This window comes from Triturus cristatus, chromosome 2_2, assembly GCF_964204655.1.
Source record: "Triturus cristatus chromosome 2_2, aTriCri1.1, whole genome shotgun sequence".
In the NCBI taxonomy this organism is placed as follows: Eukaryota; Metazoa; Chordata; class Amphibia; order Caudata; family Salamandridae; genus Triturus; species Triturus cristatus.
In genome coordinates, this window is record NC_140582.1 from 1,154,074,658 (window position 1) to 1,154,101,819 (window position 27,162).

A 27,162-nucleotide genomic window follows, 5' to 3' on the forward strand; every position below is an offset into this window, starting at 1 on the left:
GGTGGACTATAAGCCTGGTAAGCACTATATTGGGATTCCATGCTGGAATCAACCCAATATTTCTTCCAAAAGTAGTTTCAGCTTTCCACATCAATCAGTTGATTTAAATGCTTTCCGTCCACAACCGGATTCAGTTGCAGATAATCTCTTTATATGCTAGATGTCAAAAGAGCTTCAATGTATTATACCTGACAGCACTAAACAGTTTCGAAAACTAAACAACTTTGTTGCTTTTTTACCCCCTTACATAGGAAAGCCCATAACTAAAACGGGCAGTTCTAGATGGATAATTAAATGCATTCAGACATGTTACTCCAAAGCTAAAAACTTTGCCTACGCCACCTAGCGCACACTCTACCTGTAAAATAGGTGCTTCCATGGTGTTTCTAGGCAATATCCCAATAGCTGATATTTGTAAAGCAGCTACATGATCTACACAACACACTTTGACTAAACATTATTGTGTGGATGTTTTAGCACACCAACAAGCCAAAGTAGGACAGGCATGCTACGCACTCTTTGAAACAACTGCAACAACCACTGGATAGCCACCTATTTTGTGGAGGGACTGCTTTACAGTCTATGCAGAGCATGTGCATCTACAGCCACACATGCCATCGAACAAATTATGTTACCCTTTAAGCATCTGTAAGTGACATGTAGTGCTGTAGATTCACATGCGCCCACCCTCCTCCCCAGACACTTACGACCATTGCAGTACCGTCCTTTACACTAGTTAATTTCCATGGACATCTCTTTACTGATGCTTCACTTCATTCTCACCCACCTGGGGGAAAGCAGTCTAACAATGGAGCCGATGTCCATGCACACTATTACCTAGAGGTGGAGTGGCTTTGTCTCGTGACTCGAAAGACTTCTTCGAAGAAAAACAACTTGCACACATCTCAACCCAACAGTAGAGGGTGGAAGTATGCAGAGCATGTGAATCTACAGCACTATATGCCACAAACATATGCTTATAGGGTAAGTAACATATTCCTTCTATAGCCATTGTACTATAACTCTAATGTAGAAAGTAATCCATAGAAAGTAATCCATATGCTCATTGAGGAGAGCCGAGCCTGTGCTAGAGCAGAAATAAGCTTACATGCATTAGTGACAAGAATGGTATCAATTGTCACATATATGAATAGAACTTTAAAAAATGAGCTTTTTATTTTTTTTTATTTTTGGGCAGGTGTGAAATTGAAAATCGTTACCAAGGGAATCCTCTGAAAGGAACATGTTACTGTAAGTAAGATTGTAGTAATAGCTAGCAGCACATGGTAACTTTTATGCAGAACAAGGCCTTCTTTGCTTTTAATGCTTAATTAATAATTATTTGTTTCTGGTGTGAATTGCTTGTTAATAATGTGGTGCAAACTGTAGAAATGTGAAAGTAGTTGTGTTGAAATTTGGGGTTGCCTACTCTTACTCCCATCTAAAATAGTTTCATTAATTGTTTCCTTTAACTTATGGGTTGACCCATTTTTGAGCAAGATGCAAAGCTAATTTTCCAACTGGCCTTTCAGAGTGCCCAAGGAAGGGGTGCTTCTATAAAATAGGTCCCTAAATGTGGTTACGCTGTCAGTATGGCTGCAGTCTGATTTTTAAAGGAGAACACCCACCTTCACTAGATTTCTGTAATCATTTTTGTAGTTTTTGAGGGGATGCTGGTGAAATAAGTTTGAAATGATGTTCAGCCTAGTCTAAATTTGGTCCTATTGAAAGGTCTTCCTCTTCCACCTTCATTACAAGCAAGGATTCAGACTCCCTTAAACTGTGCTCTATGAATATGAAATGGTGCATTCATTAATAGCTCTAAAGACACAACAGATGGGTTCATTTGAAAACTAAAAACAAATCTAATGGTCACCCACTTGAGTCCCATTTCTGTCTGCTTGTCATTTGAAAGCTGTGAGTTTTTAGTTCTAAAAAAAAAAATGTGAATGTGCACTTTAATGGTTTCATAACCATCTAAATGCTAAGAAATTCCCAAGTCAGTTACCAGCATAACAGGTGTGGAAAGTACAAATGCTTTGTTAACTATTGTCATGATCCATTGTACATAATCATTCATATTATTGTATATTAAATTATGCGGGGCATTCCTGTTTGTGTGCATCTGTGTATTGTACACCCATTGTATTATTTCAGTCTGTAAAACATTAAGCAAGGGCTCACAGGTGTGTACAGTCCTCCCAAACTGGATAGGGGCTGCAGTGTGCTCCAGTCTGGCACTGGGCATGTTCAAGTCTTTAAAGAACTCCAGTAGAAAATCCCAGTCAATGATTGTCTTTTTCACAACCTTCTAAATTCCTCTCAGCGGAGCGCTCCATTTTACACCATACTCCATCGTATCACATCTTTCCTCCAAGTTAATATATCAGGATGGGATGCCGATTTCCATATTCTGGTTATCACATGTTTTACTAGGAGGAGCGCCAAGTCTGCAAACCTCGCTTGCACTTTATAACCCTTTGGGCATGGGTACAGCCCCAGCAGACCGCTTTCGGCTGTATACCAGTTAGTCCCTCCTGTTATTTCCTCCAGTTTTGTGCTGATCTGCGCCCCAATAGGAGGAAAGGGTTGGACAGGCTCACAACATGTGTAACAGTCCCGCAAAATGTTTAGGGCATCTAGGGCATGCTGCAGAAACATAGCGTGAAGTCTGTGGGGTGTGAGGTAGGCTTGATGTAGAATTGTATATTGTATGAAATTGAATCTGGAATTGCAGGAGATTTTGGGGGGAAATTCAAGAAGACCTTGTCTAGTAATTCCCTGCTTATGTCGAGCTCCCACTGGTTCCGCAACTGTGTCAAAGATGTTGTTAAGTGTGACCATAGGCCTCGATATAACCACCATATCAGATGTCTGCCAATGCCCATTAAATTATATGGATTGTACTAATTCAAGCGTTCTTTTCCTTCTGGAGCCCAATGAAAGTTTGACATACCATGTGATAATTGCATGTGTAAGGAACAGCGAGTATGGCAATCATTGCTCATTCACAAAGTCTGTGTAGCTCAACAACATGCCATTCTCAGACAGTGCTCCCACCGTTGACACACCTGCCTGTTCCCATAGGCATAGTCGATGATGTGTCCGTGTGCCCTTTGGGGTAGGGCAGAGGTCTTTAAACTTTTTATCTGAAAGAGACACGTTAGTGATAGATTCCTTACCTTAGAATATTCCCCAGGCGTCAGTCTGCATCCGGAAAATGTTCTGCTTAGCAGTACCCCTGCGCGCCAGTAGGTGGTGCAGTGCGGCTCCGCGCCCGTCACTGGCGTCGTGTGTGCCGTGACGACGTCACGGAGGCTACTTAGGCGCCACCCATGCGCGCTGACGTCAGTTCTTTCTTTTTCCGTGCCGAAAGTGCAGATCCTGATTGAGCACGTACCTCGGTCATTTTTGTCCACTTTTTCAGACTTTTTGTCTCCTTCTTTTGTCTCCTGGTGCATGTAGGGATGCCTGGCTTTAAGTCTTGCGGGTTGTGCCACCGTAATATGTCGGTGGTGGACCCCCATGAAGTCTGCCTCTACTGCCTGGAGACCGACCACGACTCCAGGGATTGTCGGGACTGCCGTACCATGGCCCCGAAGGCATTACGGGACCGACGCCGGAAGTTGCTGGAGGTCCGGCACTCCTCTCACCGCTGCTCCGGGTCTAGGGGCCGTTCGCGGGACCGCTCGCGGGACCGCAGCCGTCGCTCCTCGGACTCGAAGTCTTCACCTTCAGATTCCGGTAAGCGATGCCATGATAAGTCGAACCGTGTTCGCTCTCCGATGTCCCCCCGTCGCTCCCCGGAAACGGACGTGGGGGACAGGGGCTCTGCCCCTGCGGCTCCTGTGGAGCCTGGGAGTCCCGCGGCCTACCCGCTATACCCGGGTCCGTCGGCGACTCCCGAACAGCGGCAAGAGTTTCTTGCTGCCTTGGACCGCCTGTTTAGGCCTCGGGCTCCCGCCGAGGCGCCTGCGGGCCCCACGGCCCCGTGTCTAGATCCTATTGACCCGGCACCACCGACTCCGGCGCCAGCGGCTCCGGCGCCACAAGGTACAATGCAGCTGGCTCCGGTCCCGGTGCTGCCCTTGGCTCCGGCCACAGCGCCGCCCTTGACTCCGCCACAGGCGCTGCACTGGGTGCCGTTAATCCCGCCCCGGCCTCGGACCATTTCGTTCCGACCTGGGATCCTCATTGGGATGGGGCTCCGGTTCGGCCCCGGCTGGCGCCGCGCCCCCCGCCGCCGGCCCCATCTCCGGCTCCGGTCCTGCCGCCGCGACCGGCTCCTTCTACCCCGAAGCCGGATGAGGACTGGGACGGATCCGAGGACCCCCTTGCGCAGCATTGTGACTCCGAGCAGGATTGGGTGGGTGACCTTCAAGACGCGGGTGAACTTGATGTGTCTTCTGACCCGGGGTTTGCCTCGCCTCCGCCTACTATGGAGGAGGGCGCTTCCTACACTATGGTGCTGCATTGAGCCGCGGAGACTCCACCTCGACCTCCCTACGGTGGCCCTTAAGACCAACCTCCTTACGGAGGTGCTCCAGACGGCGCCTACGTCATCGGAGCCGCTGCTCCCTTTCAATGAGGCCCTTACCTAAGTCCTCTTGGGTACTTGGTTGCGGCTGGCCTCGGGGGTGCCGGTGGATAAGAACGTCGCTAGGCGTCATCGCCCGGCGCCTGGTGATCCTGCCTTCTTGACCTCTCACCCCACGCCTGACAGCCTGGTCATTCAGGCCTCAACATCGCAGAGTGCCTTTCCCTCTGCTCCGCCGGACAAGGACTCTTAAGAGGCTGGACCAATATGGCAAAAGGTGGTTCTCCTCAGCCAGTTTGGGGTTGAGATCGGTTAATACCGCCTGCCTATTGGGCCGTTACTCCCACGCAGGAGTTACTGTTCCTTCTCCTATTCAAGAACATACTACAGGAGTCCCTCCCTCAAAGGTAGTAGCCTCGGGAGTGGAGAGGCGAGGCTTGATAATGGATCGGTTTAGCAACAGGAGCCTCTCCTATCACTTTTGTTAAACACTATAGTTTGCAGGTTCGTAACTGTAGTAAGGAATTTCACATCTGCAGTTCTGAGTGTAGTAACTGATTAGTTATTTTCCTTCTTTTCCTAATTTATTTCACTGAATAATAAAATCTTGTTTAGCCATCATCCTAGAAATCGGTCTCTAACAATGCCTCTAAAATTTTTTGCTATGCCTTATAAGTTTTAGGACTGGGACAAAGGAGAGGGATGAAGTGGTAATGTACTTAAAGCAATCTTCATTATGCCCTATCCGCTACAGGCTGTAATAATACTGACAGCCATTAAGAAGTCCCATATAAATGACAAGCAATTATAAGTGGATTCCACCACTCCTGCGGTAGGAGAGTGGCAAAGAAGGACTGGGAAGAGGAAGAGTAGAACTTGGCATACTGAAGATTACGGGTAAGTAATCAACATTTCCTTTCCTCACCACATGGTGGTGTGTATCTTAAGGTTGGTTTGGTAGAATTGAGCCAATATATATATATATATATATATATATATATATATATATATATATATATATATATATATATATATATATATATATATATATATATATATATATATATATATATATATATATATATATATATATATATATATATATATATATATATATATATATATATATATATATATATATATATATATATATATATATATATATATATATATATATATATATATATATATATATATATATATATATATATATATATATATATATATATATATATATATATATATATATATATATATATATATATATATATATATATATATATATATATATATATATATATATATATATATATACACACAGACACACACCCACACCCCCACACACCTGGGTTTTTTTTTAGGCCTTTTGTGGTCTTTTGTATGCAGACAACGAAAGACTGGCAAAAAGGCACTTAAACGCTAGCTCTCTCGATTCTGCAAGTAAACCCTGTATGTTACCCTAACATTTTCTGTCACCAGGAGTTAAACATTTATTTATTTTATTTAGATACTCTTCTGATTGATTATCAGTTCACCTTCAGCTTGTCTCAAGAGGATGATCGATACTATACAGCAATCAATTTTGTGGCCACACCTGAAGAAGTAAGTGTTTAAAGACTAAAACCCTTCAAACACTGAGACAATGTTTAGCCACTTATTTTTTTTAATCTAAATGGACATTGCTCAAATGTGAGAAACCTTCTGTCACCATCTTATTACAGCTACAAATGTGATATACATTGCACCAGTAATTATACATAGTAGTTATGCTGGCAATGTACACTTTTATACGTTAGCAGTCTAATAACGGAGTGTGTTTTCCAGTGGATGAGAGTAAATTGTCAAATCCGTGAGGGGAACTGTGCCATTGTTTTTGCATTACTGACGTGGAACCCAGAGTCTTAGGTTTTATTCACACCTTTACACTTGACCAAAAGTGTGTGATCGTGAGCAAGTCACGTTCTGTTATTAAAATAAACAGTTGTATTATGCCATTATTTGTGTATTGATTAATGTATGTGTGCGTGTGTGCGCACGCATGTGTGTGTATATGTAGTTAATGTATGAAATACATAGCGCTTGTTAGATTTTTACAAGCACTTTGTGAACACGACCCAGTATACCCCCCCCGTAAAGCACTGTATCAACCAACTAAACAATTCTGGACAGAAGAGACAGACTAGTTAAGACCCAGGCATCTCCCTCAACATGCCTGGAGATGATGCATATTGGTCATGTAACAGTGGCAGAGAGTCTGGCTTATTTGTCTTTGTTGTTAAAACTAGTGTTTAAGGCATATGAGCTGTAGATCACATGCTTTGCATACTCCTGCCATCTAGTGTTGGGTCCGGATGTTTGCAAGTTGGTTTTCTTCGAAGAAGTCTTTCCAGTCACGAGGTAAGGTGACTCCTCATTTTTGGTGATAGTGCGCATGGGCATCGACTCCATTCTTTGATTGTTTTTTGCGGTTTCGGACGTGTATTGCTGCGCTCTGGTTCGAAACAGTTCTTCGGGTTCACCTCGGTGCACAATCCACTCTACCTGCGTTGGTATTGTTTCGAACGCGTATCTCGGCTTTCTGTGTATCGTATCGGTCAAGGGAAATCTCTATTTCGATCGTAAACTCTGGGGGGCCATTGGGCCTAACCGCGTCGGTCCACCTCGAAGTCAATGGAACGGATTCCATTCAAATTCTGTCCTCGGTGCCACGCGAAGAATCTATGTACCGACTCGCATGAAGTGTGCAACTTGTGCATATCTCCGTAGCACAACAAATAGTACTGTGATGCGTGCAGATTGTTTCGGTCTAAGACAACGCTCCGCGATCGACGTCGTGAAATGCAAAGGCAAAACATCGAATACATGCCAGGCATCTTCAGTGAAGGATCCGTGCAAGAAGAATTTGATGCACAAGGGGCAGAAGAAGAACAGGAAGAACTTGTATCCATTCCGGAATCAGACTACGAGATGGAAGACGACACACTGCAAGGTGAATGTCCCGTGAGTACCAGACACCCCTTTCCACAAAATCGAAATCAGACCAAGCAAAACGCTTCAGTTCCACCCCCGCCTTCCCTTCCACGGTTGGCACCAAGAGGATGTTTGAAGCCATGCCTTCAACTCTGCTCCGAAACACGTTGATAAGCCTTTCGGCTCAGGATCGAGTCGGCCAAAGTCAGGCACCGAGACAAAACCTTCAGGCTCTAAGCCAAAAACTTCTTTGGAGCAGAAACCCTTGACCCTGACTTGCCCACTTGGATATAAAGCATTTCATAAGCCTAGGCCCAGTGGCAGAGGTGGAGGGGTGGGGGTTATTTTCAAAGAATCATGGGACTTTTCACCAATGGACATTGATGAGGTGACAGGCATTGAATTGCTGGGTTTTTCGCCAAAAAAATAATCATACAGGGTATGGTCTGTTACAGACCTCCGGGGGCAGTCATGCCTTTAGCAATATGAGATTTTAATCTATGGGCCAATGGGAAGTTGGACTCGGGCTATACAAATTTTATACAATCTTTTGGGAATATGAATTTGTTTCATTGGGTCACAGAAACTACTCTCAAGGGAGGGCATGTACTGGATCTGATCCTTGCCGATAAAGACTCCATCGGTATGGAAAGTATCCTACCGGTGGGCTGGTCTGATCATCACGTGGTCAGGTTTCGGGTGGATAACCTTAGTATGAAAGCCTCTTCCCCTAATGCGGGAAGGAGCTATACAGGCAGGGACTGGAACGGACTGGTGAAAAGGGCAAAAATGTCCCATGTCTTCCACTTTAATGGGACTTTTGACCCCAGGAACAGGTGGACGAGAACTATGCAGCATTCTGTGAAGGTATAAATGAAAAACCTGATCAGATCGCTCCTTTAAAAACTGGAAATTGGGTAGACCATCTGCCCCCTGGTATAATGAAAAATTGAGGAATTTAAAAAAGGAATGCAAACATGCAGAGCGGCAATGGAGGAAGGAGTATGTGGAAAATGAAAAAGTTATATGGAAGGAGAAAATTGCTAGTTACAAAAGAGAAATTGCCATTGTAAAAGCAGAATATTATGCAGATATCATGAAGGCACCCAATAGCACAAGGAGTATTTTTAGTATTGCTAGTCCAGACAGCACAAAAAGCAAGATCCTTCCCACACAGAAGTTATGTGCTAATTTATCAGTTTTCTTCGAGCAGAAAATAGGCAAGATCATTAAAGGGCTGATTCCGGCGGGGCGGATGACAGGTCATCATTAAACAATCAACGGAGTGGGGTTGGTGGGACCAAGTCAGGAGATCAGGTGGCCCTTCTAGACCTTTTTGAGCTACCCTCAGAGGAGGAGTTTAAAATAGTAGCCTTAAGTGTATCTTCAGGCTCGCCTATGGACCACCTCCCTCATAAAACCTGGAAAGAGCTAGGACCTGAACTCTTCCCGATACTCCATCAGTTGTGTGGACAATCCTTAAGCATTGGATTGGTACCACCCTGCTGGAAACAGGCGATAATCACGCCACTTTTGAAGAAGCCAACACTTGATCCCTCGTGTCTTAAGAGCTATAGGCCCATTTCTCTTATACCGTACCCAGTGAAGATCATAGAGCGCCTGGTGAGTGGGACACTTTTCAAAGTTTCTAGAGACTAATAACAAACTGGAGGATGCACAATTCGGCTTCCGCCCAGTACATGGGACGGTGACCGCCTTGGAAACCGTCTTGGACGATCTTCGAATGCGTGGAGACAGGGGACAGTCAGCCATTCGGATTTTGCTGGACCTGTCTGCTGCTTTCAATACAGTTAACCATGCGGTCCTTCTAGACAGGAAGAGAAAGAATAGGGGTTGTGGATGTGGCCCTGCAATGGTTTCAATCTTATCTGGCTAAAAGACGTCCGGCAGTGGCTCTCATCCACCCCCCCATCTCCTACCAATCAGACTTTGTTGATATTGAGCATGGTGTACCCCAGCGGTCGGCAATCAGCCCAATATTATTTAATGCCTATATGTGTCAGTTGATGGCCATCATTAAGTCATATAATGTTGGTTTTGTCAACTATGCTGATGACACGCAGCTGATCTTGTCACTGGAAGGGATCACACCGCCTCCTTAGGAATGCAAGAAACAGTAAAATGGCTGAGCAACAACTCCCTGCAATTCAATAGTGAAAAAACTGAGATTTTACACTGTGCGGTAGGGAAAGTGACTCCCAATTGACTTCTGGCCTATCCCCACAGATGTACCGTTGAGACTGTACGAAACCTAGGTGTCAGTTTTAATGACAAACTGAACCTAGAGACACAAGTCAACAAAATTGTGGGGAGTTGTTTCTCACTTATTAGAGTACTTCGGAAGATTCTTCCGATGCTGCCAATCCAGGCCAGAGCTTTAGTGGTAAGGAGTACTCTTCTGAGCCGTCTGGATTACTGCAATGCTTTGCTACTGGAGTCTCCCAGGTATTTGAATGGGAAGCTCCAGAGAATTCGGACTGTGGCGGTAAAGCTTGTCCTAATGAGACCTCGACGGTCATCATCATCCCAGGCCTTGGCCGAGCTGCATTGGCTCCCTGTTTTACAGAGGATACAATTCAAATTGTTCTGCATTGTTTTTAAGGCATTGCATGGGCTTGGGCCTAAAACGTTGCATAGCAAATTTGGTTGGTATGTTTCTACCCATACTCTTCGCTCTTCGGCTAATTTGGTAACAATATTGATCAAAAAAGTAAATTCGGGGGGAAGAGCCTTTAGTATCGCAGCTGCCAGGCTATGGAATAGTCTGCCTTCTGAATTGAGACAGGTGCAGGACCTGCTGCTGTTTCGTAAGAAAATAAAAACCTGTGTCTTCCCTAGAGTTTAAGCAGGTTCAACCTTGCATATTTCTGCAGCGAGTATGGTGGTAGTGTACATGTATCTCAGCGCCAGGATGCCCATAGGGTTACAGTGCGCTTTACAAATAACAATAACATAACACCGAAATCAAAGACTGCTTCAGAACCGAAGTCCTCGTGCCAAAACAGAAAAATGCTACTCCGAAGCTGCAGGATCTTATTTTCGACATTCCACCACCTAAATCGGACCCAAACCAAAAGGAACTACATATTAATCCCGATACAGGACTTGTTCTTACTAAACCGCCTCAGAAGCGCAAACCTGAGTCAGAGGCCACACTATCACTTTCCTTTGAAGAGGAAGAATGTTGGTACTAACCCCCCTCCTCCTCCTTCTCCTCCTCCTCCACATTCCTATACACCACCTTCCCCACCATTAGGAACATTTAATTATTACACCAACTAACTCTCCACCACCACAACCTGACGACGATGATGGAGATGGTGGGGATAATATTTTACCGGTAGATCCCTGGAAAGACTACAACACTGATTCACCCACAGACAATAACCCATACCTTTACCCTGCAAAGCCTTCCCCTCCTGACGACAACGTAGTGTATCTAGAATTACTTGCTATAGCTGCAGAATATCATGGGGTACAATTACACAAAGAATCCCTAGAGGAAGATTTCTTATTTGAGATGCTCAGTAGCACACTAAGGTCTAGTCAGACTCTCCCGATGCACAAAGGCATGATGATATATTCAAAGACCCTGTTGGTGCTCGTATTGTCGCCGACAGAATAGACAAAAAATATAAGCCTGCTCCTTCTGATCCAGCTTTTATTAAAAGACAGTTACCACTGGACTCTTTGGTCATCTCTAATGCCCATAAACGGGCCAATCCACAAACTTCAGGGGATACCCCCCCTCCAGACAAAGAGTCAGAATGATTAAACGCCTCTGGTAAAAGAGTAGCCGTCCAAGCAGCAAATCATTGGCGCATTGCCAACACACAGGCCTTACTAACCACGTATGATAGAGCACACTGCGATGAAATAGAGCAATTGCTCCAATATCTCCCAGATGAGCACAAGGCTTAAGCTCAAGATTTAGTGCAAGAAGGAAAGCTTATTTCCAATTCCTCTATTAGTTGTGCTTTTGGTACCGCAGCTAGAGAGATCAACACTGGTGTGTTACTGAAGAGGGAAGCATAGTTGAGGATTTCTGGTTTTAAACCTGAAGTCCGACAGTCCACTTTAAATATTCCATTTGACAAAGAGCATCTCTTTGGACCGAAGTAGATAAGTCATTGGAGAAAATGAAGAACAATACGGAAGTGGATAAGTCAATGGGAGCCCTACAGTCTCCTTCTAATCGTGGCTCCTTTTGTCACTCCTATCGTCCAAGACCATGTCCTCGGACAATACTGCTGCTTCTTACAAAGGCAACAATCAATCCTCCTCCTCAAGAAGCTTCTTTAGAGGAGGATACAGAGGTAACATGGCAAAGGTAGCACACCACGTAATTCTCCATCCCCTAGCAAGCAGTGACTTGCCTACACTTTCCCACGATCATTTAACACCTGTTGGGGGACGTCTTCTACAATTCCTCCCCATTTGGTAATCCATAACCAAGACAAATGGATGTTAGGAATTATCCAACATGGTTATTGCCTGGAGCTAACCAACAATCCTCCAAACATTCCACCCCGCTCTCACAAAATGTCACCAGAACATTTGGACCTGCTCAAACAGGAAGTCCAGTCTCTTGCTAAAAGGAGCCATAGAGCCTGTACCGTTACAATATCAAGGGTCAGGCGTGTACTCCCTGTATTTTCTAATTCCCAAAAAGGACAGCTCCTTGAGACCTATTCTGGACCTCCGAGAACTAAATCACTACATACTGTCAGAGCAGTCAGACATTCTATCACGGCGCTTTGTACTCGCTAGCGCTTCGCTCGTTGTAAACGCTCGTTGTAAACGCAATTTACTAAGCGTTTTTTAAAAACAATATTCTTTGTTCTGTATTTTTGATACTTGCCTCGTTATGCCTTGCTTTTAACCGCACTCTCAGTTGCCCACACTCCCGCACTATAATTTGTGATTTCACCGCTATTTTAGCGGATTGCTTCACTGTATATTTGATCCTTGGCCGCCATCTTGGGGGAATGGATTAAGCGGGTGGTGCCATTGCATTGAGCGCTCTAGTGATCAGTTCTAGTGATCAGCTGGGCGTGTGGGGAGTCATTACTTAAGCTGACCGCCTGGTCTCGCGTACTAGGGACAGCCAGACATTCTATCACGGCGCTTTGTACTCGCTAGCGCTTCGCTCGTTGTAAACGCAATTTACTAAGCGTTTTTTAAAAACAATATTCTTTGTTCTGTATTTTTGATACTTGCCTCGTTATGCCTTGCTTTTAACCGCACTCTCAGTTGCCCACACTCCCGCACTATAATTTGTGATTTCACCGCTATTTTAGCGGATTGCTTCACTGTATATTTGATCCTTGGCCGCCATCTTGGGGGAATGGATTAAGCGGGTGGTGCCATTGCATTGAGCGCTCTAGTGATCAGTTCTAGTGATCAGCTGGGCGTGTGGGGAGTCATTACTTAACCCTCCCTTAGCCCGCGCAGCGGTAACGCGCAGCGGTCGTGCCTGACTCGTGCCTGAGTCAGGCCAGAGTCCTGCCCGTCTGCGCCCGTCAGCGTAACGGAGGCGTGGAGGCGGCCCTCTATCGTGAGTGTGTAATCCTTGCTATTGCTGTTTGTGTATGCCGACCATGTTACCCAGGGATGCCTCGCCACCGCGCGCACCGCATGGCTCGCATACTATGATCTCTGCTCACTCAACAGCACTTCGAGGTGGCCTCATCAATGCCCGTTCCATCTGTAAGAACGCACAGAATATCCACGATTTGATTTCCGAAAATAAGCTTGATTGGGTGTTGGTCACCGAAACCTGGCTGAAACCGTGGTGTAATCCTGACCTAGCCATAGCCTTACCTCAGGACTACTCCATTCAGCGGTTAGACAGACCCATACAACGAGGTGGAGGCATTGCTATTATTCACCGTAGCACCCTAAAATGTGCCTCCCATGAGCTGGTTGACATTAGAGGGGCTGAAGCTTTAGTCTTCTCCCTGACCATTCACGACTCGTCTACCTTCTCTGGGATATTGATCTATCGCCCCCCTGGCCCAGCAAAGGAATTCATTGACAGCTTGGGAAACATACTAAGCGATTTAGTGCTTAGATTCTCTAATTTTACTATGTTAGGAGATTTAAATTTGCACCTTGACACTCCCTCTGCGCCAGGAGTTGATAGCTTCATGGAGACTATAAATGTCCTGGGACTCACTTTATTGACCCATGAAAGTACCCATTCAGGAGGTCACATTCTGGATTGTATATGCTCCAACGCTACCAATCTTGTCGTTAATTCACCTTGTCCCCAGATCTGGTCTGACCACTTTTTCATACCTTTTCATATTTTATTAAATCACAATACTATGAGACCGAATCGTCACAAGATTCCTACTTCTAAGTCTATGTGTAAACCTAATTGGAAGAATCTATCTAGGAGACCCGAGTTGATTGAGTCGCTTATAGCTACTGCTCCTAGGACAACAGGGAACGCTACTGGAGACAATCAAGGTTTTTGTGATTGGCTAAATAAGATAGGCCACCAATTAGACCCCATTAGATCGCAGGTCTCAAGTTCCAGTACCAGAACAACAAAGAGGAAAGCTCCTTGGTTCTCATCTGCCCTTCGGTTAGAACTGATAGAGCTAAAAAAACTGGAACGGAAATGGCGCAGGCTATATGAAGCCTCTGCGCGGGACATCTACAAACAAGCAAGAAGAACCTATCATGCCCATATAAAATCAGCTAAGAAAGCCCACTTTCTCCAGGCCATTTCTATGGCAGCCCAAGGCAACAAGGAGAAAGAAATTTTTAAAATAGTTAAAGATTTTACCAATCCGTTAGCTCTTCGGCAGGAAATCCCGCCATCCCAGAAACTCTGTGATGAAATTGCACTGTATTTTGAAAATAAGATCGTGGACATTGTTAAGACCTTCCCCCAAACCTCGTCCACGGTACAATTCACAGACATTATGGAGACCAGTGAGAGTAAGGAAAGCACTGCTTCCCTAGAAACATTCTCACACGTAACGCTAGAAGACTCTTTAAAGGCCATTCTTGCCTGCAAATCGGGCTCACCTTTTGATCCATGTCCCCCATTAGTCCTACATACTCTAGCCACAGTAATGAACCCCATTATCAATGGGATCATTAACTCATCCCTTACCACAGCGGATATCCCACATGACTGGAAACTTGCTGCTCTTAAGCCTCTTCAAAAAAAAGCACTGGCCGACCCGACCACCCTCTCTAATCTACGGCCAATATCCCTACTCCCCGCTTTATCCAAAATGACCGAGAAGTTCGTGAATTACCAGCTCACGAGTTTCTTGGAAGATAATAACATTCTGCATTCCAATCAGTCAGGGTTCAGATCTAATCACTCCACTGAATCTGCCCTGCTGTATACAGCAGAGACCCTTCGGATGGCCTTGGACCGGGGTAAGAAAGCCGTATTAATCCTACTTGACCTGTCGGCAGCCTTTGATACGGTTTCTCATAACATTCTTCTGAACCGTCTGGCTGCCGCAGGAGTAGGTGGGGTGGTTCTGGCCTGGCTAAAAAATGTTCTTACTAACAGACAACAAGTTACAGTGCTTGGTAATTTTCAATCGGAGGCCAGACCTCTCTGCTCTGGAGTTCCTCAGGGATCAAGCTTGAGTCCTCTGCTCTTCAACTTGTATATGGTCCCTCTGATGAAATTAATTGCTAGCTTCCAGATTAGTAGTGTCTCTTATGCTGATGATACTCAGCTTATTTTAGTGCTAGACGGTGACCATACAGAAAGTGAGGATAATCTCAGACAGTGCCTAGCTGCTACTTTTCATTGGATGGCGGACAATCACCTCAAATGCAACGCTGGCAAAACAGAAATTATCCCCTTTGGTAAACAAAATCTGTTTTCTCCAACTACTTGCTGGCCGGAGGATGCTGAAGTTCCCCCTATGACCATCACCTCTGCCCGGAATTTGGGCATTAGGTTTGATTGCCAGCTATCCTTTAAACAACAAGCGCTGACAGTGGCAGGCTCATGCTTCGGTATAATAAAATCACTGAGGAAGTTTTTTGATCTCCTGCCATTGCCAGCCAGGAAGACAGTCGCAGTTGCTCTGATTACCTCCAGGCTGGACTATTGTAACAGTTTATACGCAGGAACTACTAAAACTGTTCTACGTAAACTGCAAATAGTCCAGCACGCTGCAGCTCGTCTGGTACTACGCTGGCCGCGTAAATCGTCTGCATCAGCCGCACTGAACACACTCCACTGGCTTCCTATTGGTAAAAGGATTCTTTTTAAGCTCCTTCTACTTACTTTCAGGGCCTTCCATCAGCAAGGCCCGAAGTATTTGTGTAATGGCTTTAAACGCTACCATCCGGCACGTTGCTTGAGATCCTCAGGACTGAATCTGCTCACCATCCCTAAATTCAAGCTAGCCACCAAGGGTGGCAAATCTCTCTTCGTCTTGGGCGCTAAGGCCTGGAATGCTCTTCCCTCCTTCATTCGTTCCTTGTCGCAGGAGGCTCAATTCAGAAAGGCTCTAAAAACATGGATCTTTTCTCTTACCGATGCAGCTTGCCTAGCTATGGTGTAGTCTTGGTACCTGTGTGAATTATGTCTTCCCCCATCAACTTCTCCATCTGGTTGACTTAGCGCCAAGATGCTCCTTGGAGTGGTAGCCGCGCGGTATAAATTCACTTTTACATTACATTACATTACATTACCACATGGTGACACTTCAACAAGTGCTCCCACTTCTAAAGCAGGGTGACTTTATGTCCACTCTAGATTTAAAGGACTCCTATTTCCCCATTCCAATTCATCCCACTCATTGCAAATACGTCAGATTCATGATGGCGGGTCATCATTACCAATTCAAAGTACTACCGTTTGTATCACCACTGCTCCCAGGGTATTTACCAAATGCCTGGCAGTAGTTGCACCTCATCTAAGAAGACAGCAAATCCATGTCTTCCCATACATCGACAAATGGCTCATCAAAGCCAGCACTTACCAAAACTGTGTCCAACACACTCAAGCCACAATTCACTTATTACGCCAACTAGGGTTTACAGTGAACACGTTGAAGTCTCATATACAGACTTCCAACACACAAACCTATCTGTGAGCCACAATAACAATGCAGCCAGAATTCTCAGTATCTGATAGAGACATCTAGCCGCAGATTCCTTAACTTAGAATATGCCCCAGGCGCCAGTCTGGATCTGGAGATTTTTCAGTAGTACCTCTGCATGCTGGGGGACGGCATCGCATGTCTCCGCCCTGGCGTAGTCCATGGATATGAAGTCAGTGGAGCCATATAAGTCCCTCCTGTGGGCTGACGTCAGTTTTCTTCTTTTCTGTGCCTGCTAAGCGGATCCAGGTGAAGTGGTTCCTCTGGTCTGTTTTAGTTATTAGGCCTTACTGACGCCTTTTCGCGTCCAGGAACAGTGTGCCGATGCCTTCGGGCTTTAAATTGTGCAAGACATGTACGTGGCAGATTGCGAAGACAGATCCGCACGCGATCTGTATGTGGTGCTTGGGTGAGCACCACGACTCAGAGGAGTGCGACGCCTGTCGAAACCTGAAGTTCCTGTTGGAACGTAGGATGAAGTTGTTGTCAGCCCGGATGTCCCGTTCGAAGTCCAAGCTTTGCCAGTCCATCTCAAGAAGGGGCTCCTGTCCGTGGCAGTTCTCAGTCGTTCCTGAGGATGTCGCTCGTCTTCCTCAGGTAAGCACAAGAAGAAGTCACGACAGCCTTTGGCCTCACTTGGTCATGACTTCAGTGCCTGCTGCTCCTGGTATTTGCCGGACACGACACCGCAGAAGTCTAACCCCTCCTACCCCCATTTCCTGGCGTTGGGGCGACTAGGACCCAGATGGAAGCCTATTTCCAAGCTTTGCAGGCAACCTTTGGGTCGAACCCTCTCTCAGGTGCGCCTACGGGCCCCACAGAGGTGGTAGGGACTCAGATTGGGAGCTCGCCGGCAGGTCCGCCCTTGGCACCAATCGAGTACCCTGACTCCTGTCTTGGAGTCACTGCAATGTCGGGAGTCGGCCGGTGGGGCTTCCCGTTCACACGTCTGGCCGCAGTCCACCTACAGTGTCTGAGCACAGCCCTGTGGGGCTCCCTGAGATGACTCAGTCCCACACCGCTGTCTCCCATTGCGGTGGATGTTGAGTTGACTCCAGCCCGACACTGTCATCGGAGTCTCCTTCGGCATTCATCAACATCGTTTGATGCCGGAGACATACTTTCTTCCTCCCTTGCTACTGGTGGATGAGGTCCCTGGGGATTCACCCCCTCCATTGTTGCTTGCGCGTTATTCGAAACGTGGATGTGGAGCATCTGCAGGCCTTTGAGCATCCTCGGGCTGCAAAGCCTTCGGCTTTCAGTGGACTTATTAGCCTGCAACCGCCCCCTAATTATGATCTGCTGTTGCCACCTAGAATGGCCATGGAGGCTACTGCAGCATTTGAATGGGTTGTTCGCAAAGCTGCTGGCATTTTACAGTTCCAGCCTCCCTCTGTCTACCTACCTTCCGATCCCTTGAATCTGCTCCACCAGGGCAACACGGATGTCGAGCCCTTGCTGCCGTTTGGCGCGTCGTGCGACATTCTTCTAGGGACCTGGCCGGGGCCCTCCTCGGGGGACCCTGTGAGACGTGCTATTGCACATCGTCATCACCCGGCTCCAAATGACCCCGTCTGTCTGTCCCTACACCTAAGGGCTCAAGGGCTTGTTGTCCAGGCAGCCTCAGCTTCGCTGCTCTTGTCCTCTCCTCTGCTACATCGACCGATTAGGGAGTTTCGCTGGTTGGAGACATGTGGTAGACAACTGTTTGTGTCTGCGAGCTCGGGCCTTCGGTCCTTGAACGCGTCCTGCGTTTTTGCATGGGCTACTTTCCCCCTCTGGGACTCTGGGTTGAGCACCTCCTTCCCTCTCTTCCGGAAGGCTCTTTGGCTGACCTGACTCGGGTCCTCCAAGATGGTCGTGACCTGGCAGCATTTTCTATTCGATCAGCCATGGACACCACTGACTCTGTGGATTGGGCTATGGCCAGGTCAGTTTCTCTGCGTCGCCATGCTTTGCTGCATGATGGCAGTTTTCCTGAAAATTTTCAGGAGCGTCTTTGAGATTTGCCCTTTGATGGGGCCCATCTTTTTGACAGTCATGCAGACTCGGCGGTTCGGTGTCTCATTTCTAGCTTCCTGTGATTGACACTGTTTTCAGGCCATTGTTGAGGACTGGTTTGCATTGTTTACAGTATTGTCATTTCTTTTCTCTGGTGTCCTCCTCTGGGTTCAAGTTATTTCCCTGATGGACGGTACAGCTATTTCTGCCCTTATTTTCATTTCCTCTGCCTAAGAGCTAGTCTCAAGAGGTGTTCCCTTGCTTTTATAGGGATGTGACATACCCTATGTGAGGTAGTGGTTGGTTATTGTATAGCCATTCTACCTTACCACGGTAACTGTTCTTCTTGGATGGTGTAGGTCCTTCCTGAGGATCCTGCGCGGTCCTCTTAGGATTGTTATCTTCTTTCTCTCTGTAATTTTCATATAGTTCACTTATTGCGATATGGTTGTTTGCTTCTTCACGCTCTCCCTACTGGAGTGGGAACTCTCCTCTGGTACAACCCACACGGGTAGCGTTGTTTTGGAGCTTACATGGTGGCGTTGCTCTCTTGGAGCTTATATGCTTGTCTTTTACGGTTGGTCCTTAGTTCTCTCCTGCCTCGGAGTATTCGGACTTCTCCAGAGTATTGTTGGGGTTACGCAATGACAGGCATGTCCCGGCGTGTTTCCCTCTTTATTGGTTTGCCTTTGCATGTCTCTCCAGCGTTTCGCTGTGTTTCCGCCCTCTGTTGCCTATGTTAGCTGTCTCAGCCGTCATCCAGTGGCTCTTGTGAGCATGTTTTTCTGTTCCACGTCCGGAACAGTTTCTATCCACTTTTAGTAATGGCATGGTATGGGGTTACACACTGGTTACTTTCACAGGCACTGTGTGCCTGCTGGTCCATCTTGCGCCACAGCGTTGGCTGCGTTCTCATGTTTGTGGTATTGTTTGCTCTTCAATCTCTGATGTTTGGAAGCCCAGATGTCCTTGGTCTTCCCTCTGAGCAGGGGCTCAAGGGGCTCAAGTCCCTTTGCTCCTGGTCTCTGACGATTTTATCCTTGGAAGTCTCTCTGTTTCGAGATGCTCATGGTGAATTATACAGTACCTGTATATTGATATAGATGTTTCTGAATATATATCTGTCTAATTTACTGTGTTTGACATGTGTTATGTCCTGCTTTGGTTCAGATTGGTGCTGTAGGTGCCCCTTGTCTTTCCAAAAACACACACACAATATATATTACACATACAGGGTTTTTTCTTTCTTTCTTGGGTTCCTTGCCCCAGATTCGGTCTCTCGCTCTCTCTCTCTCTTTCGCCCCCTTTCTTGAGGGCGAGCCCTGTGTTTGTGTTCGGCTTCTGCCAGTATCCTTTAACCAATGCACCTAGTGTTTAGGTGGCAAGTATGACTACCTGGTGTTAAGCTGTGTCTTCTGCTGCCGCATGTGGGCTGTTGCTGCTTCATTCCATGGGATTTTGCATGTGTGCGGTGTGGCTCCCACGCTCCACACTGTCTGCATATGTTTTCCCCTTTTCTGTCCACATCAATGTCTCTCCTTGTAGTCATGGTTTTGTTGATCTCTACATGGTTGATATCTGGCTCTAATACTCTTATGAAAACTCTTGTCAGACCTATGTACTTTTACTAATGGCCTGCCTAGTGCTCAACACACGAGCTGTTCCACAGCAATAAGTCTTTCCATTCAAAGTTGTCCAAATTTATTGATATTTATTACAATATTTTTTCTTTTTATTTATATTCAACATTTTCTCAAGTTTTTATACAATTTTATAGTTTTTTGTTCAAAATAACAATCAGTGCAAACATATACAATCATTTTCAAGTGTCAATGTATGAAAATACATCCAAGTTCTTTGAAAATATTTCATGATTCACATAGCCACAAACATATTATTCACAGATAAAATGCGCGGAAAGACATAAAAAAAATCCTTCTGGTAATTCATACAACTGACCCCAAAACACACCATCAAACATTAAATCTCACCAACCAGAACTATCTCTCACAAGCAACACACTCACACTCAGACAACAATCCTGGGGAAACTTCTATCCAATTATGACATACACTATAGATGACCCAGTGGGCTCACTCAATCTCATAATGTCACACTATTGTGTTGTCTTTGCAAAGTTTGCAGGTGAGTGGACTGGGGCTCTCTATGAATAAATGAGTACAAATAGGATTGTTCACAAATAGTTAATGGGAACTGCCCATAGAGACTAAGTTAAGAAGTGATAATTAGGGAATATAATTACATCCTTTGGTGCAAAGACATTGCTAGTGCTCTGAACTATGATGTGGATGCCACCGTGATATAAGTTTGTCTGTGTGCTACCTCAAAAGCCCCTCACAGGGGCTAAAGAATACTCTTCCATGCCACCAACCTGAGAGGAAGGAGGATAGCAAAGAGAAAGAAAGGGAAAAGTTGAAGAAGGAAAGAAGAAGAGAAAGAAACGGAGGGAAGAGCAAGCAAGAGACGTTTTTCTTCCATGTGGCACCTTGTGGAGTTCCCTAATGCGATAGACAGACCACAAGGCTTTTGTAGGGGTTAGACAGGGCAATGCCTGGTATTTATTTAACTATTAAGGTACAGTCCCGACGCCACTTTCTGTAGGAAACTAGGATCCTTCTCCCTTCCTTCGTCGTTGGGCTGCTTTTCCTTCAGGTCTCAGGGCGATGTGTAAGCTCGTCAAGTCGGGGGGTAGTGGCGAAAACACAAAACAAAGAAAGGCACTGATTAGTGCAGAGGAACCACTTTCACCTCAAAAAAGGGGGGGGGAGAAAGACCGTGCTTGGAGATTTGGAGCGCTTCGAGCGAGGGGGGAGGGGGGGGGCGGAATCAGAACACCGTCACCAGAGGAAAAACAAAATGCTGGGAACAGGCCAGGACCGGCATAGAGGGTTTTGGTAGTGCACACGATGGAAGCTAGTGTGGCTGCCCCTGTTTTACCCGGTTGGCTTTTGTGCTCCCGAGCCCCCGTACCCGAGCACGCACCTGTTCAAGCCACAACCCTCCGGGGCCGTGGCTTGGTGCTGCGTCCTCCGGATGGCCTCTTGACTCCCTTGTCGCGAGTTCGGTGTTCCGGGCCTCTTCTCCCTGGTTCTGCGACGTCTCTGCATACGGCGTCCAAACTGCTTCTTCCGTCTTCCTGGTTCCTCTCTCTTCCGGCGTCATACTCCCCTTATCCGGGATAGGGAGGTAGAACTCCGCCTCCCCGGGGGACGGGCCGGGATTAAAGGGCCAGTCCTCAGTTCCCTCACTATGGAGCCTGATGTGTCCGCGGCCGTCTGGGGGCTGCAATGAAGAGAAAGCGGAGGGATCAGGAGAGTCGCGAGGTGGGGCCATAGCAGGACGGGGCACAGTCCGACACACCTTTTAATACGAAGGTGTAAATCTTAAATCCTCACAACTATGGCTATGGCTCGCAGACAAATGCGGGGATACTTATACTGAGTGTCATACATTACAAGTCAAATGGCTCCTTGTTGATCTGCAGTGGAGTTTGATTTGTGGTGCAACGTTATCCGACTGTAGGGTAACAGAGGTGAAATGGTTGTATGTAAGTTTTGTGCTTACTTACACAGCGACATAAGGTTGTTATCCTAAACTCTAACCCTTAGAATGTGCAGGAGTACTGCTCCATCTGGTGAATATGATTGTATTGGTCCAGTCTGGTTGACTTAGTTACTCATCCTACTGGTTGCAGTAGGAAATCTGACATTTAAACGTACCTGTGTGGCATGATGGCCTGGTCTTATTGTTGCGAACACCTGTTATGTTCAACTGTGTGTCACAATCTAACCTTAAAAGTAGAGTTCAATAAGACATCTCTTTGTGTAGCCTAAGACATGATGGTGCAGCCAATATCACAAGACGTATGTAATGTTCATGCCTAATGCTGAATGGCATGTGTATCTGATATAACTAGCATGAGGTCCAAGGTGTAAAAAGTCTACTGGATATAAAAACTTGAGAAAATGTTGAATATATATATATAAAAAATGAAAAAATATTTTAATAAATATCAATGAATTTTGAACAGCTTGGAATGGAAAGATTTATTGCTGTGGAATAGCCTGCATTTTGAGTCGTAGGCAAGCCATTAGTAAAAGTACATAGGTCTGACGAGTTTTCATAAGAGTCAGGACCCTTTGAGGTGTTGGAGAAGAAGGGTAAGGCTACCTACTTGGTGGACCTGAAGACCCCTCGTCAGCCCCTGCGGGTGCTGCATGCCAACCGCCTCAAACCCCACCACGAGAGGCCCGAAGTCATCTTGATGATGGTGACTGACGGAGGAGAGGACGTGGAAAGCGAGCCTCTCCCTGATCTGTTTGCGTCTCAAGAAAAGGATGGGTCGGTGGAGGGAGTGATTCTCTCCCCATCTCTAACTCCTGAACAGCAGGAGGACTGTCGCCAGGTCCTGGGGCAGTACTCCTCGTTGTTCTCCCTTGTCCCGGGTAGGACTCACCTGTGCGTCCATGACATGGACACAGGGGACAGCCCACCTGTGAAGTCCAAGATCTACCGGATGTCAGACAAGGTGAAGGCCAGCATTCATAGTGAAGTCACTAAGATGCTGGAGCTAGGAGTGATTGAACCTTCTAGCAGCCCCTGGTCTAGTCCGGTGGTGTTAGTACCGAAAGCTGCACCACCGGGTGCCCAACCAGAACTGAGGTTCTGTGTGGACTACCGGGGACTGAATTCAGTGACAAAGACTGATGCACATCCGATCCCTAGGGCGGATGAATTGATTGACCGGCTGGGAGCTGCCCAATATCTAAGTACCTTTGACCTTACTTCAGGGTACTGGCAGATCTCGTTGACTGATGGAGCAAGGGAAAGGTCAGCCTTCTCCACGCCCAATGGCCACTACCAGTTCTGTGTGATGCCCTTTGGGCTCAAGAACGCACCTGCCACGTTTCAGCGCCTGGTAAACCAGATCCTCACCGGAATGGAGAGTTTCTCTGCTGCTTATCTGGATGACATAGCCGTCTTCAGTAACAGCTGGGAGGATCACTTGCGTCACCTGCAAGCTGTTCTCCAGGCCCTGAGACAAGCTGGATTGACGATCAAGGCCAGCAAGTGCCTGATCGGGCAGGGGTCGGTAGTGTATCTTGGACACTTGGTGGGTAGGGGAACGGTGCAACCCCTCCAGGCGAAGATCGAGGCCATCATGGCCTGGGAACCCCCCAAGACACAGACTGAGGTCCGAGCATTTCTGGGCCTCACGGGATACTATCGCCGCTTCGTGAAGGGGTACGGTACCATCGTAGCCCCTCTCACGGAGCTCACGTCCAAGAAACAACCTCGACGGGTAGTCTGGACGGAGGCTTGTCAGCAAGCCTTTGAGAGATTGAAGAAAGCCATGTGCGAGGCCCCGGTCTTAAGGGCCCCAGACTTTTCCAAGAAGTTCATTGTCCAGACAGATGCATCAGAACATGGCATTGGGGCAGTGTTATCGCAACTCAACGAAGAGGGTCTGGATCAACCCGTGGTCTTCCTATCCCGGAGACTACTTCCCAGGGAACAGAAGTGGAGTGCAATAGAGCGTGAAGCCTTTGCAGTGGTATGGGCTCTGAAGAAGTTGCGGCCATACCTGTTTGGATCGCACTTCCTCGTTCAGACCGACCACAGACCCCTTCGTTGGCTGATGCAAATGAAGGGGGAGAATCCCAAGTTGTTGAGGTGGTCTATTTCCCTACAGGGGATGGACTTTCAGGTGGAACATCGGCCTGGAGTGGACCACGCCAATGCAGACGGTCTCTCAAGGTACTTCCGCCTTAGTGATGAGAACTCCCAAGGGGTTGGGTAGCTCTCCCCACTTTCAGCTGGGGGGGACGCGTGTTAGACCTGTCAGCCCTTTGGGTGGTCCCTCCTCATCATTATTTATTTTGTCCCACTTTTGCCTCAAACCCTGTTTGAATTTTTCCTTTTTGGGAACCACCAGACTTTTTCGTGTTGCTACAGATTCAGGGAGCCATTTTAGCTACCCCTGAAACTTCTGTCTGAGGGCCTGAAGCACAAAATGGTGGCCACCTGTGACATCACCAGCATCCACTGGAACCTACCAGCACCTTCCAGAAAATTCCAGGAGCTTCCAGAACCCTGTGACCGTTGGAGGCGGTTTAGAATGTTGGGAGGATAAGAGAGGCAGTTGGCAGTTGGAGCTGGCAGTTGGCACCTGACTGGTGAAGAGAGAGGAGCACAACAGTGAAGGAGGAAGGAGTGAAGCAGCAGGGGTGGAAACTTGTGCCTGGAGTGGGGTCCATAAACCCACCCTTGATACTTGTCCCTACTGATGGATCCCAGCCTATAGCCCTGTGTGGGGAGAAGACAGAAGAAAACCATCCTAAGGACCTGGACAGCAGGAACAGGCCTTAGAACCAAGAAAACAGCAAGATTCTGACCTGAGAACTGGTTTCCCTGGAGTCCGGCGTCGAGTAGCCTGAAGACCTGGAGCCCGAGGTGGAGAAGCGGCGCTGACTGAAGTAGCAGACGTCGTACCCGGAGCCGCCTGAGGTCGTGAGAGGGCGCCGACGGGGGTCGAGAGGAATACCAGAGGTCGAGGAGGAAGTGAACCGAGGTCGAGCGAGCGGCGTCATCGGAGGAGTGAAGTCCGCCCTCCGGAGTCGTCGGAGACCGAGGTAGAGGAGCACCGGAGGTCGGGAGTGAGGATCGCACTCCGGAGTCGCCCGGAACCTGTGAGGAGGAGCACCGGAGGTCGGGGGTGAGGATCGCACCCCGGAGTCGCCGGAAGTCGACATCGAGGCCAGGCCGGCCGACGTCATCGGAGTCGAGAGCGCCATCGGACCGGAGCCGCCCGAAGTCGACATCGTGAAGAGATTGCCAGACGTCGTCGAATCGGAGGTAGAGATCGAACTGAGGCCGCCGACATCGGACCGGAACCGCCTACCGGCGTCGTCAAAGAACTGACATTGTGCCGAGGCCGCCGAGACCGAACCGGAACCGCCTCACGGCGTCGACACGACTCCAGCGGCGTCGGAACATCAGAAAAAGGGCAGTAAGTGGAGTAGAGGGCGCCTAAGGCCCTGTGGAGACCTGAGAGACTGCTCTAAGGGGCTAGGGAGGTGCTGAAACCCACCTGACTGTGCCTGGGGTGAACTGGGACTGACCTAGAGAGGTTGTGTGGAGAAGGAAAGCCAGGGCATTGGTATTCCCCCCTTTGATCTACCTCAGTTTAGGCCTCAGCCTTGTCCCAGCCAGGGAGTAGCCTCCCCCCTCAAGCCCTCCACAACCCTACAAGCTGTGCCTGGGCCAAATCAGCCCTTAAGAAGTGAAGTGTCATCTGATTATATGAGGGGTGCTGTATACTTTTAATTATTTATTGGGGATACTGTAGTTATTGAGTTTTTACCTATTTATTGCTGCACTATATTTATAGGTCCACAGGACTTGTTGGTGTACAATATTTATTGATACAGTATTTATTGCCTCAAAGTATTTAATTGTCTGTATATATTGCCCTTGTATTTATGCCCTGTTATTTATGATCACCCCTATTTATTTCATCAAACAGCCAATATTTATTTGACCTGCACTAATTGAAACTTGTATATTGTGATTGACCTATTTATTTTTCCAATCAGCAACTAAGAGAAAAAGATAAAGAAAGAATATTTTCATAATTTTTACGGTGTAGAGTCGTTTTTGGAACGGATGCACGCATGGTTATTGTATGGGTATATTGTATGTTTAGCACTGTGCCTGTTTCCTGACCACTCGAGCCAAGCTACCCCATTGTGTTGGGAAGGTCCGCCACCACCCTGCGGAGTGGGGGTGGGGCTGTTTCCAACAGTATTCTTTTCTTCTTTCACCCTTTTCTTGGACCTCAAAGCATTATCAGGAGGTACCTTTTTTGATGTATGATATCTGTCTCTACACTTGTCACTCTTGGCATCCATTTTGTACACTCTGACTCTGTCATGCTATTTTGTCCTTCCTCTGGGAGTTTTACTTTTTGCAGATCCATGGGATCCTGCGCACAGTTCTGCTCCTACTCGTTCTTACAGAAGCTTCTGGATTTTCTTCCAATATGCACAGGCCATTCTGGCTTCTTTGATTTTCCTTCGTCCCTTCCTGGACGGTGAAAGTCTTGTGCTGTCCTCTGATGGACTGTGGTGCCATTGTCTTTCCTTGCTCATGCTCCTTTTCAGAGCTTTAGGGGTCTAGTGTCAGCCACGCGTGCACTTGCTGTCTCCACTTGTTTTAGTCCATCTTTATTGACGGATTAGTTCCCTTTGGGAACTTGGTGGGGTTCAGTCGCAGACCCTCCTCCAATGGGGTATAGCTTTGGTATCTATTCTAAGTTAAGGAATCTGCAGCTAGATGTCTCTATCAGATGAACAAGTTACTTACCTTCGGTAACGATGTATCTGGTAGAGACAGTCTAGCTGCAGATTCCTTAATGCCCACCCATCCTCCCTGTTCTGCGAGGACCTTTTCAGGTGGGGATTTTACCCATTGGTCTTTCTACCAGTGCTTCATGCATGTTAGTCTTCTTCACATTCT

General features: G+C 47.0%; 1 protein-coding gene across 3 annotated transcripts in view; it reads left to right on the forward strand.

The window, feature by feature from the left end:
• ATRN (attractin) overlaps positions 1-27,162 on the forward strand; it is a 900,609-nt gene that overhangs the window by 442,259 nt on the left and 431,188 nt on the right. For all 3 annotated transcript variants that reach the window (XM_085642692.1, XM_085642691.1, XM_085642693.1), the window contains exons 21-22: positions 1,199-1,251; positions 6,045-6,139. In XM_085642692.1, the coding sequence (XP_085498818.1) occupies positions 1,199-1,251; positions 6,045-6,139 (148 nt within the window). The remainder of the gene's footprint in view (positions 1-1,198; positions 1,252-6,044; positions 6,140-27,162) is intronic.